General features: G+C 37.1%; 1 protein-coding gene across 12 annotated transcripts in view; it reads left to right on the forward strand.

Annotated features, from left to right (window-relative positions):
* LOC110455460 (ankycorbin-like) overlaps positions 1–19,462 on the forward strand; it is a 108,805-nt gene that overhangs the window by 41,338 nt on the left and 48,005 nt on the right. For 11 of the 12 annotated variants that reach the window (XM_021505600.1, XM_021505601.1, XM_021505604.1 and 8 more), the window contains exon 2: positions 1,469–1,659. In XM_021505600.1, coding sequence (XP_021361275.1) covers positions 1,469–1,659 — 191 coding nt within the window. Of the gene's footprint in view, positions 1–1,468; positions 1,660–15,026; positions 15,137–19,462 lie in introns of those variants that run through there. The other variant, XM_021505612.1, reaches the window with a different exon arrangement.

Raw genomic sequence — 19,462 nt, forward strand, 5'->3', positions numbered from 1 at the left:
CTGAACCAATTTCAATGAAATTTTGCAGAAACCTTCCATGGCCAAAGGTCAACTAAAATGTGAATAACATGGTCCCCAGGCCTGAGGGGCGGGGCCAAAAAGGGTAAAATTGACTAAAATTTCAAAAATCTTCTTCTCAAGATCCAGATATTGTAGAATCAAATACTCTTCATAAATTGAAGGATCTTTAGGTGCTTTACCAAAATAGTGAATTTCATGACCCTGGGGTCTCGCGTTTTCCCCCCTGGGAGGGTGTAATCTTGACTATCGTTTATATTGGGAAATTACATTTTGGACAGCATTCGTTTAATTTCCATTGGAATTAATTCAAACTTGGTTAGCATTATCAGTATTGGATAGCTATTTGATGATATACAAAAATCACCCCTGACTGACCCCCGGGGGATGTTGGGCCGGCCAAAAANGGGTCTTAAGGTGCTTTACCAAAATTGTGAATTTCATGACCCTGGGGTCTTGTGTTTCCCCCTGGGGAGGGGGTAAACTTTACTGTAGTTTATATAGGGAAATCACATTTTGGACCAACATTTAATTCATTGCCATTGGAAGTAATTCAATTTGGGTTAGCATTATCAGTATTGGATAGCAGTTTGATGGTATGCACATATCAGCCCTGACTGACCCCCAGGGACTGATGGGTGGGGCAAAAAAAGGGTTGAATTGACTGAAATTTCAAAATCTTCTTCTCAGGACCAGATATGGTAGAATCAAATTCTCTTCATAGATGGAAGGGTTTTTAGGTGCTCTACCAAAATTGTGAATTTTATGACCCTAGGGTCTCACGTTTACCCCTGGGGAAGGAGGGGGGAATTTGTTATGGTTTATAATGGCAAATTATACTTTGAATATTACATGTTTATAACTTGATTGGAATTATAACCCTAAGTTGACAGTTTGATACTTTGAAAATTTTGAGCCATCCCCACCCTCAAGGGCTGTAGGGTGGGGCCCAATGGAGTCTGTGTGATAAAATAAAATTTCTTCATTTTCCTTGTTTAGAATAAGAGGTACTTGTTTCAAATACTTTTCAGTATTAAATCTGCATGCTAGATATTGAATAAGGTGGTTTTATTGTTTTTTGTCACTTTCAATTATATTTCTGTTCATGTTAAAAACAAAAATCAACTCTCTGTATAAATATATCAGGTGACCGTTAAGGCCCATGAGCCTCTTGTTTCGTTATTATTTACTTTTTATTTGATTGGGTTTTTAACCTCTTATTAAAAAAAAGTATGGAACTGTGTTATCACAGAAAAACGTCAACTAGTCTACGTATAGATTGAACGGGTAAGGGAGGTAACCGTGTAAAAATTTACAATTTTTATGCAATTGCATACATATTTGAGAATCAAAAAATGAAAATTAAATTTTTTATTTTTTATTTTCAAACTTAATGTATATATATATATATATATATATAACCAAATAAAAATAAAATGTTTTGGTACAGTTCCTCGACCACAAAGATGGGAAGGGTGTGCCACCTGTGGTTGCAGCCATACAGCACAGACAGTTAGACTTTGCACGACGTCTTTTGGACCTGGGCGTCGACATCAACGCCACTGACCGCAGGCTCAAACGCACTGCCTTACACTACGCCATCTCGCTCAAACGTTTGGATTTATACGAACTTCTACTAAAGTAAGTATTGTGTGGCTGTAAAAAAATATGTTAGTTACTGTCTTGATGAAATCAGAAATAACTTAAATTTACTTTCAACATAATTCTGTTAATTAAGACCTCAGGTTAACTTTTTCCATTTTATTGCCATTTATAGTACAATGTAAATATAAACAAAGGAGAGAAGCGACTCCTGAATTCAACCTTCCAGTTGCTTCCTTTTTTGTTTATTTGCTTTGCTTCACCATTAGAGAGCTTCTGTAACCTCTAGGTAGCTAGTCCTCCTGAAACCTAGAAGATGGATGCAAACATTCCTCGACACTTATAATTACTGGACGTTGGTTCTTTACCCGTGCATTAAATGTCCAGTGTGTTTAAAAAAGATAATGTGACGATGATTGCTAATAGATTTAACAAAAGACACCTAAGTAGTTTAATTGTTTGAAGTATTTTCAAAAACAATTAAGGTTTGTAAAATAATAGGCAATAATAACTTTCATTCAACTTTTCTTGTGAAAAGCATACAAGGTATGCAGTGAGGATCTATAGACATGTACACTTATGGGGCTGATCTGCAATACTTTACATCATGTAACATGTATTTACTTAATTCATCCTAGAACAGTTAAGAGAAATTTGTCCATCTTGCAGTTTCGTTGAAAATTTATTTCTATATGATATTTAATGTGATATACCTACATGTTGTAAACCTTTATAATATTAAAAACCCAAATAATGTAAATATTGACTGGATATAGAATTTCTATTTCTAGCCCAAGTTTGACTACCAATATATCCCTATCAATTTCAAACCTGATGGTGAAATGAGGAGGTCATATGCTGACAGTCAAATGTGTTCATATACCGGGGTAACCCCATTAAATGTGTGCTGATATACTGGGGTAACCCCATTAAATGTGTGCTGAAAAATTGATAGTTTTCTTATTGATCGGGATCTTTTTTAAAATATTAATTATATATACATACAGTATATATTAGTTACTTTCTTGTACATGGTATAAAATGGTACAACAGGGTTATGAATGTTATTTTCCAAATAAAGGAAACAAAATATCTGCAAATAGCGTTGAATTGGATCTTTTCAATCATCCCTTTTAAAATAAATGTGTTATTTTATGGCCATGTTATTGTATCTGGTAACAGAATGCTCAAACAAAATTTGTTTTGTTATCTGAAATGGAATTTCATGAGAAGAAAAAGCATTTAAAAAAATGAAAACCGTTCAAGATTTTGATAATGAAGTGACATTTATCAATACAGCTTCTGACATATACAGCAGTAATCAATGAAATAAAATACCATACTAATATTCAGTGATGCTCATCACTGATGAAATAATAATTGTTTAGAAATTGAGCCATTGCAGTACTCAATAAGATGCATTCATTGAAAGTATTTTCAATGTGAATTGTTTGACATTTTTGCAGTGTACTTAGCTTAAAGAACCCTGTACCACGGCCAAAAACTGTAATTAAGTATTGGAAACTTTCCGGCATGACTATAGCTTTGATTAATCATTCTTAATAGAAAATCATACCTTGTGGGAATTTTATGAGAAATTATGGATATGAAATCAACAAAATATAAATCAACACCAGTATTCTGAGCGTAAAAAATGAAATGAGCCAGACTGTGATTCAAAACAGATTGTTTTACTATCGCTCTAACTGATTGAGCTATCTGGGCAACGGAAGTGTTCTGGCCAAACAATACTACGGTTAAATACAAACGGAAGTTAAGGGGAGGTTTACGGCAGGACAAAATCACAGTGCAGTGGGACAGGGTTCCTTAAATAAAATAGTTTTCATCCTGATCAATAATTATGTCAACAACTCTATGTTTCCAAAAGGTAACACAACTATCGCAAGAAGTGTAATTATGTTTAGGATTGAATTGATTTAAGGATTAAATGTGACATACACATACACTATTTCCTCAATTGTCCTGATTGCAGTGCTGTCCTGATTGCAGTTCATATAGTATAGCCATAATAAATAGTCCAAGATCATGTTTTATTCATACACATACACCTACCAGTGAGCGACCATGACTGGTGATTCAGTGTAAATGTATTCCCAGCCTTTCTATCTAACCTAATGAGAAACACAATACCTGAATTAAATCAATATGACAGAAACACCTCTACACAGTACATAGATGATACTGAAATTGGCACATTGTTGACCAGCAATCCTATCACTGCCAGGCAATCCTATCACTGCCAGGCAATGCTTTTATCAATTGTTTACTATCCTGATTGACAATTAACATGTATTCAAATATACCAGTGTGTATAGGTGAAAAGTTTTTCATAGAATTTTTTCAGATTAAGCCATTCGAGAATAAAATGTTTGACCATCATGATTACAGAATTCTTGATGTTGATACTATATATTTTACTGGATATATAATTAGATATACAAAATATTTTCCCTTTTTGATATGAATATGATTTATTACTTGTCTTGACGATCATGTAATATATTTGATTTCCCAAGATATAATCCTAGTTACATGTGTAATGTCCCGCTGGTACAGCTGATGGCGACACAAAACGTGCTAGGCTGTGTATAGGGCATTGATTGGCCAGTGGTACTCGGGAGCTTTGTTTACTGTTTCCAAGGCAGTGACACAACATCAAGCCTATTTACCATTAAATGAACACCCATTCTGAGGACTCCACTGCTGATATAGCAGGCTCTCTGTCACCAGGAAACTTCTATGCTCAGGAAAAAACCCATTTTCTTCTGTATACAGAACGTTGACATCTTCATGGAAAATGAATATGATAGAATAGTTATGGTCATACAAGTGTAAACGTTATAAACTTCCAACATTATTTTTCAACCTTGCAATCAAATGTATTTAAATAAAATTCTGAAATTGGTTTTAATTGAGCACATAGTAAACTGATGAAATTGTATTTAATATGATTGGAAAATATTTTTAAGATTTAATTATCATCACTTTTGGAAAAATGTCAATTGAAAAAAAGGATTGGGTTTGAGCATGAGTAATATTTTTATTTCATTCTTTTTTTGTTTTGAATGAAAAGACATATTGTTCTACTCTGTGTGTGTATGTTTTTGTCAGGCAATATACATATTTTAGGTGTCCAGTGCTGTGATTTGGAACTATAGAAGTGGTATATTACAGGGAAGTGTACACACTGTGTGCGTTTCGGTGAAGTAGGGATAACTGTATTAAAGAGATCACTAGAAGAGTTGTAGAAATGATACAGTATACCACTTGTTCCTCGGGTTCCTTATGTAACGCAAACATGCTGATACCTGCTATATACCAGGCTGTAGGTAAATCTTTGTGTGAAAAAACTGAGAACTAGGAGGTATCATATATCAAACCTGCGATACCAGTGTGATTTATACCACACTTGTAATAGAAAATGACCAGGTAGAAAGGTGGTACATTTCTCGTTAAGGGCAGTTTGTACCTGGACAGACATCAAAACACACCTAAAATTTACCTTTAAATATCTCAATAAATTTTATGCACTTTTTATGGGGTTTTTTCTTGCATGGAACACACACCCTTTGTTGTCGGATATTTTTTGTACTCTTGCTGTTTTTATATAGACCCTATGTGGTGATATTCCAACTACCTGGTTCATGTACCCGGTACAGTATTATAGTGGGGGGGGGGGGACTATACATGTCTACAGTTCCCACTCCTTAACAAAAGGCTATCAAAGACACCGCTAAACTTCTAATTCTCATGAATCGAAATTTAAAAAGTAAATATTAAATATATTGATATTTATATACTTATCAGAGAAGTCCTCCTAAATTTTTAGACTTTGTTCCTAATATGAGTTATTTATTTTGTAATACAATGTACATAGTCCTTCATTTTGGCCCATCTTTTTCCCTCTTTTTACCTAATCTCTTGTAGTTAATTTCTTGACCTAGATTGTCCTTCTCTGACCTAATATTAGTCCCCTATGGTCCTTTCCTTTTCACTATAGGCCGCTCTTAAGTCTTGAGTCCTTGGTTTTGTTTATATAGTGTGTAGTCCTTTGTGGCCCATTTCTTGCCACTAGTTCCTATAATTTCCTGTCTGTACATGTAGTCCCCAATGTGGTCATTACCTAGTCCATAGTCCTTTACTACTTTTCCTTGTCACTGGACCCTGATGACCCTTTTTGAAGTGATTTCTCTGGTAATTTTCCATTTGAGTCAATATTTCTTGTTGATCCTTTCTATTGCTAATTCCCTTGTGGTACATTTTTACCCCCAACTAGGGTCTTTAAGTATTTTCCTAGACCCTATTCTCTTTTGGTCTTTTCATACTATCTTTTTGTCATTTCCTTATTGTCTCTTGCGGTCCTTTCAGTTTCCTCGTCCATTGTGTGTGTTTCTTCGTCCTGTGAAGTCCTTACCAGCTAGCTGGCCCTAGACATTATTGTCCTTTCTTAGACCATGGCCATTTCCTAGTTCATCGTAGTCTTTACTTGTGCCTTTGTATTCCTTTCCTAGACCATTGTATTCCCTTCCTAGTTCATCGTAGACTTTACTTGTCCCTTTGTATTCCTTTCCTAGACCATTGTGTGCTTTTCCTAGACCATTGTATTCCCTTCCTAGTTCATCGTAGACTTTACTTGTCCCTTTGTTAAAAAAGTATAAAATAACTTTACTATGGATTCCGAGCCATGTCGGAATAAAAGGCAACAAATTTGCTGACAGGGAAGCAAAAAATGCATTGAATCTCGAACAAACAAATATCAAACTACCATACACAGATTTTAAACCTACTATTCGTACAGCCATTCAAAATGAATGGCAGAAACGCTGGTCTCTGGAGACCAACAACAAACTTTTTAAGATACAACCGAAACTTAAAACATCTATTCCCAGTCGGAAAGATCGTAGAGAGGAAGTTGTCCTCGCTCGGCTCCGCACTGGGCACACATATCCTACTCATTCGTACCTTTTAAAACGAGAAGATATACCTTCATGCCACGCATGTGACACTCCATTTACAGTGGAGCATTTTTTAATAGAATGTTCCGATTTTAAACACATTCGTGATAACTACTTCCGAGTCCCGGATATGAAAACACTTTTCAGTTCCGTGGATTCGAAGGCATTATTTAACTATTTGAAAGACATCGGTCTATTTTATAGACTCTGATGTCTTTTAACCCACCTTATCCTTTTTGACGTTATATATATATCGCATATTCCATATCATCTATTCGTTATCTCTTTTATTATTTTAACCCCCTTTTATTATTTTTAATTATCTACACATACAATGCGAATACTTTTAAAATGAACCATTTTATCTGATTTTATCTTCACTTTTCACATGTTTGTTAAAAAAGTAAAATAAATAAATAAATCACCATGGCCCTAAATGACCACAGCCGTCGATGGGCCGTTAAACATAAACAAACAAACAAACAAACAAATGTCCCTTTGTATTCCTTTCCTAGACCATTGTGTGCCTTTCCTAGACCATTGTGTGCCTTTCCTAGACCATTGTGTGCTTTTCCTAGACCATTGTGTGCTTTTCCCAGACCATTGTGTGCCTTTCCTAGACCATTGTGTGCCCTTCCTAGACCATTGTGTGCCTTTCCTAGACCATTGTGTGCCCTTCCTAAAGTTCTTTTTGGTCTACCTCATCCCTAATCCATTGTCTCTCGATGCTGCAGGTTTCTTCTGTATTAATAGAATGTTAACATCTTCTTGGAAAATGAATGTGATAGAATAGTTATGGTCATACAAGTGTCTCTACAGATAAAACACAGGTATAAGATGAGGACATTGATAAGATCAGGCTGTGGACAATTTCGACAAATCACAATTGTCCATACATTAATTAGAAATCGTGATTTATGATAGCTAAGGTTTATGGTTTTAGTGTTAAGATAACATTATTGATACCTGATGTTAGATGTTGAACTACGTTGTAACTGGTAGAATAGCATATTATAAATGTCTCGCCATATTATGACAGGATTGACAAACATTGTCTGGGTTGTATTTATGAATGAACAGAGGTGGTAAGTAGGGCCAGTTTCCGTCTAATTGACTTTGGACCTTACATTAACTAGGAAAAGTTTTGCAGTTTCTTCAGAGGTATTACAATGAGAATCAGTGTGAAGAATATTTATAAAATAAATGATTTATATAGTAGATTATGAAAGCCCTAACTGATTCAAAGATTTATAATTTGTTAATATTTAAAAATGTGGGATTTAAAAAGGGATAATAATGGATTTTGATTTCAAGATGTAGGACACAATGACACAGGGTATTGACTTCAGTCTTTAAATGTTGTCAGTGGTGTACTTAAGCATTTCTTATTAAATCCTTTGATCTTAATTTGTATAGACACGGGACCATTCATATGTACTTGTATTGTGATATATAGCTCGGATGATTGGGTGAGAGTTTGTGCACTTAACGGTAACGAGAAGGATTGGCAGATGTTTATTTCATTCAATTTATTGTCAAAATAGTACCACGACATATTTTTATTCTGTTTTTAGGGGAAAACATAAATGTGAGAAACACAAGTTTATAAATCAATCAGAGTATTGTTAAGTTAATGATGACCATGTACATATACCTGGAGTCACCATGAAACACAGAATCATCCTATTGTACCTAATGGTTCAAACAATGTCTTCAAATTACATTTCAAACTTGTGTGTAATAATGAAAGTGACTGAACACTTCAGTATAGAGTTTTATGCAAAAAATAAGCTAAATATAATTTAGAACGCAAGATTTGAGAGTACAATTACCTGTTTGGTTATTGTGTGTACAGTACATCTGATCATTATATGTGTCTGGTACATAACAGTGGTAGTGGAACTGGACTGGATTGCCAGAGACCAGGTAGCTAAATTGGTAGAGCCTCCATCTAGAGTTTGAAGGGTCCCGGGTTTGAATCCCTCGTTTCAAGTACTGTACTGTGTGAATGCTTGGCAATAGGATACCTGGACCTAGGTTGTCAATAGTGGTGTTTTCGAGGGCAAAGGGCAAAAGGAGTGAGGAATAATACAAACTGGGACTGGGTCATATGCTGGCGACTAGGTATAGGTAGCTCATTTGTATAAAGCTTCTGTCTAAAGATTGCAAGGTCCTGGGTTCAAATGCTGGTCTAGCTATGCATTTCTCTTTCCTCGCGCAATTATAACATATATGGTACATAATGTTTTCGAATTTGAGTACTTATCATACATGCTGCTAAATATTTGATCTAATATATATATGCAAAGCATAAATTTTCTCCAAAAAGATTAGAAGGACTTAAACTTATTTGATAGTCAGCGCAAATTTCCATTTAACTGAGTACATGATAAAGACTTTACTTAACCGGTGGATTAAAAATATTTACCTATGGAGCAGAGGTGGTTCAGTTTTAACCTTTAGTTTTTTACATAATCAAAATCAATGTTTTCTTATATTATGGAGATATTATCTGAATCCCCATTTACAGGCTAGTAGTGACAGAAGCCATTAAACATTTAGTGTGTATACCCACCCCTGGTTATGTAATGACGTAGATAGGGAGGAAGGTGTGTATAGGTATTACACCCGAGGGACAGTATACAGATGGGGATCTATACCTGTAAACAGGCTGCTACCCATGTATGTAACAATACCTGATTAATAATACATCCTTAGTTGACAAGTGTGTCTGGGATTGTTTTTATTTGTAGGTTAATCACAATACAGGTATTGTCAGGTCAGACACTGTATTGTTGGGTCTAACACTGTATTGTCAGGTCACACACTGTATTGCCAGGTCTAACACAGTATTGTCGGGTCAGACACTGTATTGTCAGGTCAGACACTATTTTGTCAGGGCAGACACTGTATTGACAGGTCAGACACTGTATTGTTGGGTCTAACACAGTATTGTCAGGTCAGCCATTGTAATGTAAGGTCAGCCACTGTATTGTCGGGTCAGACACTGTATTGTCAGGTCGGGCACTATTTTGTCAGGCCAGACCCTGTATTGTCAGGTCAGACACTATTTTGTCAGGTCAGACACTGTATTGACAGGTCAGACACTGTATTGTTGGGTCTAACACAGTATTGTCGGGTCAGACAATGTATTGTCAGGTCAGACAATGTATTGTCAGGTCAGACACTGTTTTGTCAGGTCAGACACTGTATTGTCAGGTCTAACACAGTTTTGTTGGGTCTAACACAGAGTTGTCAGGTCTAACACTGTATTGTCAGGTCTAACACAGTATTGTCAGGTCTGACACAGTATTTTCAGGTCAGACACTGTATTGTCAGGTCAGACACTGTATTGTCAAGTCAGACACAGTATTGTCAGGTCTAGCACAGTATTGTCGGGTCAGACACAGTATTGTCAGGTCTAGCACAGTATTGTCAGGTCAGACACAGTATTGTCAGGTCAGATACTGTTTTGTCAGGTCTAACACAGTATTGTCTGGTCTAACACAGTATTTTCAGGTCTAACACTGTATTGTCAGGTCTAACACTGTATTGTCAGGTCTAACACAGTATTTTCTGGTCTAACACTGTATTGTCAGGTCAGACACTGTATTGTCAGGTCAGACACAGTATTGTCAGGTCAGACACGTACTGTATTGTCAGGTCAGACACGGTATTGTCAGGTCAGACACTGTATTGTCAGGTCAAGCACAGTATTGTCGGGTCTAACACAGTATTGTCTGGTCTAACACAGTATTGTCAGGTCAGATACTGTATTGTCAGGTCAGACACAGTATTGTCAGGTCTAGCACAGTATTGTCGGGTCTAACACAGTATTGTCTGGTCTAACACAGTATTTCAGGTCAGACACTGTATTGTCAAGTCAGACACTGTTTTGTCGGGTTTAACACAGTATTGTCAGGTTTAACACAGTTTTGTCAGGTCTAACACTGTATTGTCAGGTCTAACACTGTATTGTCAGGTCAGACACTGTATTGTCAGGTCAGACACTATTTTGTCAGGTTAGACACAATATTGTCAGGTCAGACACTGTATTGTCAGGTCTAACACAGTATTGTCGGGTCAGACAATGTATTGTCAGGTCAGACACTGTTTTGTCAGGTCAGACACAATATTGTCAGGTCAGACACTGTATTGTCAGGTCTAACACAGTTTTGTCAGGTCTAAAACAGTATTGTCAGGTCAGACACTGTCTTGTAAGGTCAGACACAGTATTGTCAGGTCTAACACAGTATTGTCAGGTCAGCCACTGTATTGCAAGGTCAGCCACTGTATTGTCTGGCCACACACAGTATTGTCAGGTCTAATACTGTATTGGCAGGTCAGACACTGTATTGTAAGGTCAGCCACTGTATTGTCTGGTCACACACAGTATTGTCAGGTCTAATACTGTATTGGCAGGTCAAACACCGCATATCTGGCAGCATGTGATTGTGTATGGATGTTCCTATGCTTGCGAAGGTCAAGGTCAGATGAATTAGAACACTTGTGTATGGATGACCTTGTGTTTTGTAGAGGTCAAGGTCAGGTTAATAAAAATACTTGCATATGGATGAACCTTATTATGGTGGAGATCAAGGTTAGATGAATGAATGACCCTGTGTTTTGTTTGTAGTGGTCAAGGTCAGGTAAATACTTGTGTATGGATGACTCTGTGTCTAGTAAAGGTCAAGTTAACAGGACACCTGTGTATGGATAACCCTTTGGATGTGAATGTCAGTTAAATATTATATGTGTTTGGACAATCCTGTTGTAAATCATTTTGAACAAATCTGTAAAGTCTTTTCGCGATTTAACATACTGTATTTTTAAGATTTATTTTGTTAGTGTCTCAGTTTGAAATATCAAGAAAGGTTTAATTCAGCATCGTTGACTTTTAAAATATATGACATATATAAGTTTCTTGTGCTATATAATATAGACCTGGATTGTATTGTATAAGTAGGGTTAATTGATTTCTACAAATTGATTAATTTAGCCGTGTGTATTTAGGGAACTATCAACAGCTTCCACTGTGGCCAAAACAGCCAATATACATTGTTTTGTATAACAGTATATGTGTATACTAATCTATGGTATCACTTGGTTTTGTATTCCACAATCACGACATATCCAAGGTAAACCTGAGCAAAGAGTAATTATTGTGAAGAGTATATTGATTACAGTTGATGGCATTAAGTAAATTCTATATTGATTATGGTTAGTTAGAATATGTGTTGGATATTTAGTCTAGATCTACTGACAATAGTTAGAATACGTGTTGGGTATTAGGCCTGCTGACAATGTGTTGTGACGTCATATCAGTGTGTATGCATGTGTTAGAGGTCAGACCAGTTTGTATGAGGTCAGAGGTCAGACCAATGTGTTTGATGTTAGAGGTCAGAGTAGTGTGTTGTGAGGTTGGAGGTCAGACCATTGTATGTGATGTGTTTTAGAGGTCAGACCATTGTGTATGAGGTTGGAGGTCAGACCATTGTGTATGAGGTTGGAGGTCAGATCAGTGTGTGTGAGGTTGGAGGTCAGACCAGTGTGTTGTGAGGTTGGAGGTCAGACCAGTGTACTTTGAGGTTGGAGGTCAGATCATTGTGTGTGATGTTAGAGGTCAGATCATTGTGTGTGATGTTAGAGGTCAGAGCAGTGTGTTGTAAGGTTGGAGGTCAAACCGTTGTGTGTGATGTTTTTTAGAGGTCAGACCATTGTGTATGAGGTTGGAGGTCAGACCAGTGTGTGTGAGGTTGGAGGTCAGACCAGTGTGTTGTGAGGTTGGAGGTCAGACCAGAGTGTTGTGAGGTCAGACCATTGTGTGTGAGGTTGGAGGTCAGACCAATGTGTTGTGAGGTCAGACCGTTGTGTGTGATGTTAGAGGTCAGGGCAGTTGGTTGTGAGGTTGGAGGTACTGTCATAGCAGTGTTTTAAAATGTCAGAGGTCAAACTAGTGTGTTGTGATGGGGTCAGAAATCAAATCAATGTGTTGTGATATCAGAGGTCAGACCATTGTGTTGTGAGGCCTGACAGGTGTGTTGTGAGGCCTGACAGATGTGTTGTGCGGTAATTGACTTGTGTTGTGAGTTTTTTTCGACTTAATATTTAAAACCAGATTAATGGGGCCCATTTGTACATAGGTGATTTGACATGAAAACTCAGTACACTGTACAGCAAAATATAGGAACACAATACTGAACAAAATGTATGAATACAATACTCATCGATAGCTGGCTGTAGGTGTCATTGTACGGAGCTCTATGTCAGGTTTCTGTTTGTATACCAATTACGCTGTTGAAATAGGAGTCATTCCAGGAAAAGAAACCTTCTAGTGGGCTGAAGTTCCACCTGGTATTGATTTACAGGTGAGGTATGGACCGCAGGCTGGTGACAGTTAATGGTGTGTTTCTGGTGCTTGTTGACATGACTGTATATTTCTGAATGCAATATAAGGATTACCATACCTACTGACTTCAACAGTAGTACTAGTACTATAAAGTATTAGTTACCCCATTATGATTGATTTTGACCAGATCAAAATTTCAATATGGCCTCTTAGCAGCCATGTTTGAAATTGGCATCATAAAACTAAAGTGGTATTAAACAAGGCTGCTGTAATCTGATTGGCTGATGGTTTCCAGACGATATCTTTTGAAAGAATCATCAGATTGTGATGAAACATGCCTTTTATTATGTAGTTTATATTTAAATCCTTGAACTATTTGCAAATACATGAGACTGCTACAGTTTGATCTGAAATGCAACAGAAGATATATTATTTTATTCCATCTTGTGGTTAAATTGCATTCCACCTAAGCTTGGGCAGTGAAACATCTTCCTCATGAAGTTGTTATTTATTATTTACACTAAGAATGAGGGTCCTAGACAAAACAAAACTCCACCAGTCCCTTAAGTTACTCGGTAGCTGTGTTTATGATAACGTGTGATTTCATGTACAATTCAATGAGCTATTGGTTGCACAGTTGAGAGATCTCCTTTCATTACTTTATGAGTTTATTCCTAGGACTAGTGTATTATGTATTCTGAACAATGACTTATTAGGATTGACCTTGATAACCAATGGAAGTAATACCATATTTTTGATGAAAAAAATAATCAGCATGGATTGTGACTAAGGCCAGACCTATACCCGTTACATTACCTGGTATGTACAAATTGAGATTGATCTACACCTAAAGGCCTAGGATGGAACTCACCTATATTCATATGTTAGTAACACAATGGCGGTGTATATTTTAAATGGACAAAGGACCGGTTAGAATGAAACAAAAATTGATTGTATGGCAAACAGGTTAGGTTTGCTGTGTGACCATAAATTAATCGACTAATTTTCCAATAATAAAGACACACGTTTTAGGTATACATGTATATCATTCAGAAGAAGATTTTTCGTTTCCATAGAATTTTATAGAATTTTCTTTGGTTAATAAAATTGTTCATTCAGTAAGATAGTGACAAAGTCATCAATACAACTTCAGTTGATTTAAAAAAAAAAAAATGGAGGAACTTCAATCAGTAAATCCAAAAGTTCAGGAGCCTAAGGACTATAGGTGATGTACTGATGTTTCCATCTAGTTGAGTCAGAAATATGCAAATAATGACCGTGACACATGTTATTAACATATTTAATACATCATAATAATTTGTTATTAATCTATGGTTGGATTTAAGTTTACTTTACTGGTCGACCCTGCATCATGTTGTTATTTGTTTGTGTACAGGGATAACACAACAAAGATCAGGACCTCAATTTATATGGTTGTATCTCACATTTTTTGAACATCTGGGATGCACCAGTATCGGGTCAGTAAATTAAAAGACATGACATTTTAGATGTATGATGAAAAGAAATGGTTCAGGTGGAATATAATGATCCGCTGATAGATTTTCCGTGTTGGAATGTAAATACAGTGTTGGGAGAAGGACGAGAGCTTTGTTAGGTCATATTGATCCGGCTTTGTACATTTCACTCCGTACTATCCCACCACCAGTCAGGAATCTAAGGTAAACCTTGGTTCTAATGGTGAAAGTGAATTATACACTACATGTAGTCTTTCTTCAGCTCCAATGAGCTGGTCGGGACTCGTATTCACAAGACCTTTATTAATAACAGTCTACAGATTGTACTGGAATTGAGAAGGGGCAATGATCATTGAATTTAGACCTGGTGAATTAAGGGTTTTAATCCATTCAAATCCGCAGGGAATCGGTTTTGAACTTTTATAATTGTGCATTAGATTCCGCTGGATGAAGCCTCTGTTATGGTGTTTAGGTTGGACTGGTAAAGGGATAAATCCTGTCGTCTTTTTGTGTTCTACATGTAACTGAGAGTTAAAGACAACAACGACAACAACATTTCATTACATCAGTGTACATGTTTCCAGTTGGCTAGATCACAGCAACCCCTACTGGAATTAATGTCTTAAGCGAACGGATACACATTTAAAATCATGGAGTTTGAAATCTGTGCTAATCACCTTCTCAAACAACCTGGAATCGCTGATTAGCACTGGCAGGTAGTAATACATTTGCAGTTGTTTTCTGTATTTTTATAGCCTAGCAATTATATAATCTTGTTAATCTGTTTTCAAACTAATTTTAATCTTCCTTTGACATGCATCTAGGCCGTTTGTAATGTTAACTACATGACTATACAGTTTGGAACTGTTTTTGCCATTTTTTTTTACTCCTATGAGGAGATTAAAGGTTGAGTAAAGATTGGTTTTAAAAATATGTGCTATGTTTTATGACAGACTTTCAATTCATCATCTTCTGGGAAAGAGCATGGGTGGGATGGAAAGGATGAGTGCTGACATAAAATTGTTTCTTTCTCAGCTAACCCTAACCCTAAAGTATCTTTGAAAGGAGTTGATGCTGATGGAAATCTGGATTAAAAATGGAGACAAAAAATGAAATAAGGAAGCTGATGGAAAGCTTTCATGCCTTTCAGAATCCTACCTTAATCAAAAGTTACTGTAATCCACCAGTTTATGCCCTTGTTAATATGAAAGAGCCGGTACTCGCCCATTTGGGATCACGGGTTTGGTTCCCGGTGGAAGCACACTACTCTCTTCCTGTTATAAATGGTGTCTGTGGTACTCCCAGTGATGACAGGGAGTTAGAATCTGGGTTATTGTGGTGTTCAAGGGTAACCACATTTAAAATAAAGGGGGAAGTATTGTGGCAAATTTTGATTGTACATAAAAAAAATTAATATGGTCGCCTCCGAGCTTCACGCTAAGCTCAGTGGTAGGGCGTCTGATAAGGAAGTCTCAGATCGCTGGTTCGATCCCCGGTGGAAGCACGCTTTTCTTTTTTCTTGTTACTAGACATTCTGAAGACATATTTTAGATAAAGCATGCTAAAAGCGTCATTTTGTTTGACATTTGGTGATATGTTTAGACCAAACAATATAAAAGGTAATTTGATCACATCATTTTGACAACATTTCTCACGTTAAACACAATAAAAATTTGGTAGCACACCATTTCGATAACATTTCTTAGATCAAGCCTTGTAAAATGTAATTTATGATTTCAACAGCATTCATGAGATTTTAGGTATGGTAAAATATTGTTAAGATAATATCAATAGTTACACATGTTTTATATAATCCACCTGATTTAAAAATATAAATTGTTTATAGGATTAAAATACAGAACTTGCTACTTCAGTACATTGGATTTTAATCTGTCCACAATGCCTTGCTCCATATAATACACCATAATGCATGATTACTTTGTAAACAAAACCTATGAAATACATGGAGAAATAAGTATTGACCATGAGTTGTTTTGACAGAATAATCAATAATTGTATGATTTATGTGTTGAAATGATTTTATTTACACAGATCAACGTTCGCATTGTTACGTTTAATTGAGTTATGTGTGGTTGAGAGGTTAGAGGAACTGAGATACCAGTAATATGTATAACCATCCAAAACTAAAGCACTATAGTACCAATGAGAAAGCCAGGAGAAAACACTTTTTTTAACTTCCTGAAAATATGGAGATGATTCCTATTACAGTGAAAATGTATAAAAAATAAGCTGACAAGAAGATTGGAAGATAACCAGCACAGGGCTCGTATCCATGAAACCATTCTTATGCCCAGGTATGGATTTTGTGCTTATAAATCATATGACAAATCCGAAAGCTTACATGTAAATCTTGAAAACGGTATTTGGCTTTAAGTCTCACCAAAATCCTTCCAAATCATTGAGAAAATGTGGATTTTTATCAAATTATCACCAGAACAAGTAATTGGGCTTGAGCATAGAATCTGAGTTTGAGCATGAGAATGGTTTCATGAATACGGGCCCTGAAAATAACCTAGGGATTCCTTACTAAACTGAAAACAGGGGGCATCTTATTTTCTTGGTTTTACGGTAGGTTTTGGGGTGCCTCGATAGCTGTGACTGCTAATGCCCAGTCATTTCTACTGTGTGTAATCAAGCATGAGCTTTAGACCACTCACTCTCCCAAAAGTTTTGGTTCGACCCCCAGTGGTGGCGGAAAAAGAGATTATTTATTTATTTATTTATTTATTTATGAAGTAAAAGTTTAGATTTTTTTTTTTTTACTTTTAATAATGATAATATTTTTCACATTGGTGGTTCAACATGTTCGATCATTTATCCAGGAATTTGTCATTTTCTGCACATTATCAGATTACAGATCTTAGGACGATTGGCTTCTGAGAGATACCCAATTCCGGAATAACATTTTATTTTACTGATGATAGATTTAGGATCAATATGAGGTTATAATTACTATGAGAGTGTGAATTCACCAAGGATCACTGTGCCTGCACACTTACCAGCTGTCTAATGGTATAAACAAAGGCAGGCAGGTAAAAAAATGTGTATAGATCTGGGGCTATATGCTATTAAATCCTGGCACCACTCATACAGTCATCCCTACATCAAGTAAGTGTTTTAGTGGACAGATTGGCTTATACCCTTGCATATTGCAATCAAGCCACTTCATAATCCTGCACTGTATATTTAAAATTATGGTGATAAGGGAGGGCGGAGGACTGGTTTAATTCTTGAGGTGACTGTACATGAGGTCACTGAAGCTAGGTGTTTTCAAGATGTATAAGTACAGACCCAATAAATACTATCTGTGACTGTAAGGATACTGGAGATGGGTACTGTGTAGACCCCATACAGACTGTCTGTGACTGTAAGGATACAGGAGATAGGTACAGTGTAGACCTCATACAGACTGTCTCTGATTTTAAGGATACAGGAGAGAGGTACAGTATAGACCTCATACAGACTGTCTGTGACTGTAAGGATACAGGAGAAAGGTACAGGGTAGACCGCATACAGACTGTCTCTGGCTGTAAGGATACAGGAGATAGGTACAGTGTAGACCTCATACAGACTGTCTCTGACTGTAAGGATACAGGAGATAGGTACAGTGTAGACCCCAAACAGACTCTGTGACTGTAAGGGTACAGGACAGAGGTACTGTGTAGACCCCATACAGACTGTCTCTGACTGTAAGGATACAGGAGAAAGGTACAGTGTAGACCTCATACAGTCTGTCTGTGACTGTAAGGATACAGGAGAAAGGTACAGTGTAGACCCAATACAGACTGTCTGACTGTAAGGATACAGGAGATAGGTACAGTGTAGACCCCATACAGACTGTCTGTGACTGTAATGATAAAGGAGATAGGTACAGTGTAGACACCAAACAGACTCTGTGACTGTAAGGGTACAGGACAGAGGTACTGTGTAGACCCCATACAGTCTGTCTGTGATTGTAAGAATACATGAGAGAGGTACAGTGTAGGCCTCATACAGACTGTCTCTGATTTTAAGGATACAGGAGAAAGGAACAGTGTAGACCCAATACAGTCTGTCTGACTGTAAGGATATAGGAGATAGGTACAGTGTAGACCTCATACAGTCTTTCTGTGACTTTAAGGATACAGGAGAGAGTTACAGTGTAGACCCCATACAGTCTGTCTGTGACTGTAAGGATACAGGAGAAAGGTACAGTGTAGACCCCATACAGTCTGTCTGTGACTGTAAGTGTACAGGAAAGATGTACAGTATAGACCCCATACAGACTGTCTGTGACTGTAAGGATACAGGAGATGGGTACTGTGTAGACCCCATACAGACTGTCTGTGACTGTAATGATACAGGAGATCGGTACAGTGTAGACCGCATACAGACTGTCTCTGAGTGTAAGGATACAGGAGAGAGGTACAGTCTGTATGGGGTCTCCACAGTACCCATCTCCTGAATCCTTACAGTCAGAAACAGTCTGTATGGGGCCTATACTGTACATCTTTCGTGTCCACTTACAGTCACAGACAGACTTATGAGGTCTACACTTTACCTATCTCCTGTATCCTTGCAGTCACAGACAGTCTGTATAGACCCCATACAGACAGTCTGTATAGACCCCATACAGACTGTACCTCTCTCCACGGTGTAGACCTCATACAGACTGTCTGTGACTGTAAGGATACAGGAGATAGGTAAAGTGTAGACCTCATACAGACTGTCTCTGAATGTAAGGATACAGGAGATAGGTACAGTGTAGACCTCATGCAGTCTGTCTGTGACTGTAAGGATACAGGAAAAAGGTACAGTATAGACCCCATACATACTGTCTGTGACTGTAAATGTACAGGAGAAAGGTACAGTATAGACCCCATACAGACTGTCGGTGACTGTAAATATACAGGAGAAAGGCACAGTGTAGACCTCATACACTCTGTCTGTGACTGTAAGGATACAGGAGGATGGTACAGTGTAGACCTCATAAGTCTGTCTGTGACTGTAAGGATACAGGAAAAAGGTACAGTATAGACCCC

The sequence above is a fragment of the Mizuhopecten yessoensis genome, unplaced genomic scaffold (genome assembly GCF_002113885.1).
Source record: "Mizuhopecten yessoensis strain PY_sf001 unplaced genomic scaffold, ASM211388v2 scaffold8229, whole genome shotgun sequence".
In the NCBI taxonomy this organism is placed as follows: Eukaryota; Metazoa; Mollusca; class Bivalvia; order Pectinida; family Pectinidae; genus Mizuhopecten; species Mizuhopecten yessoensis.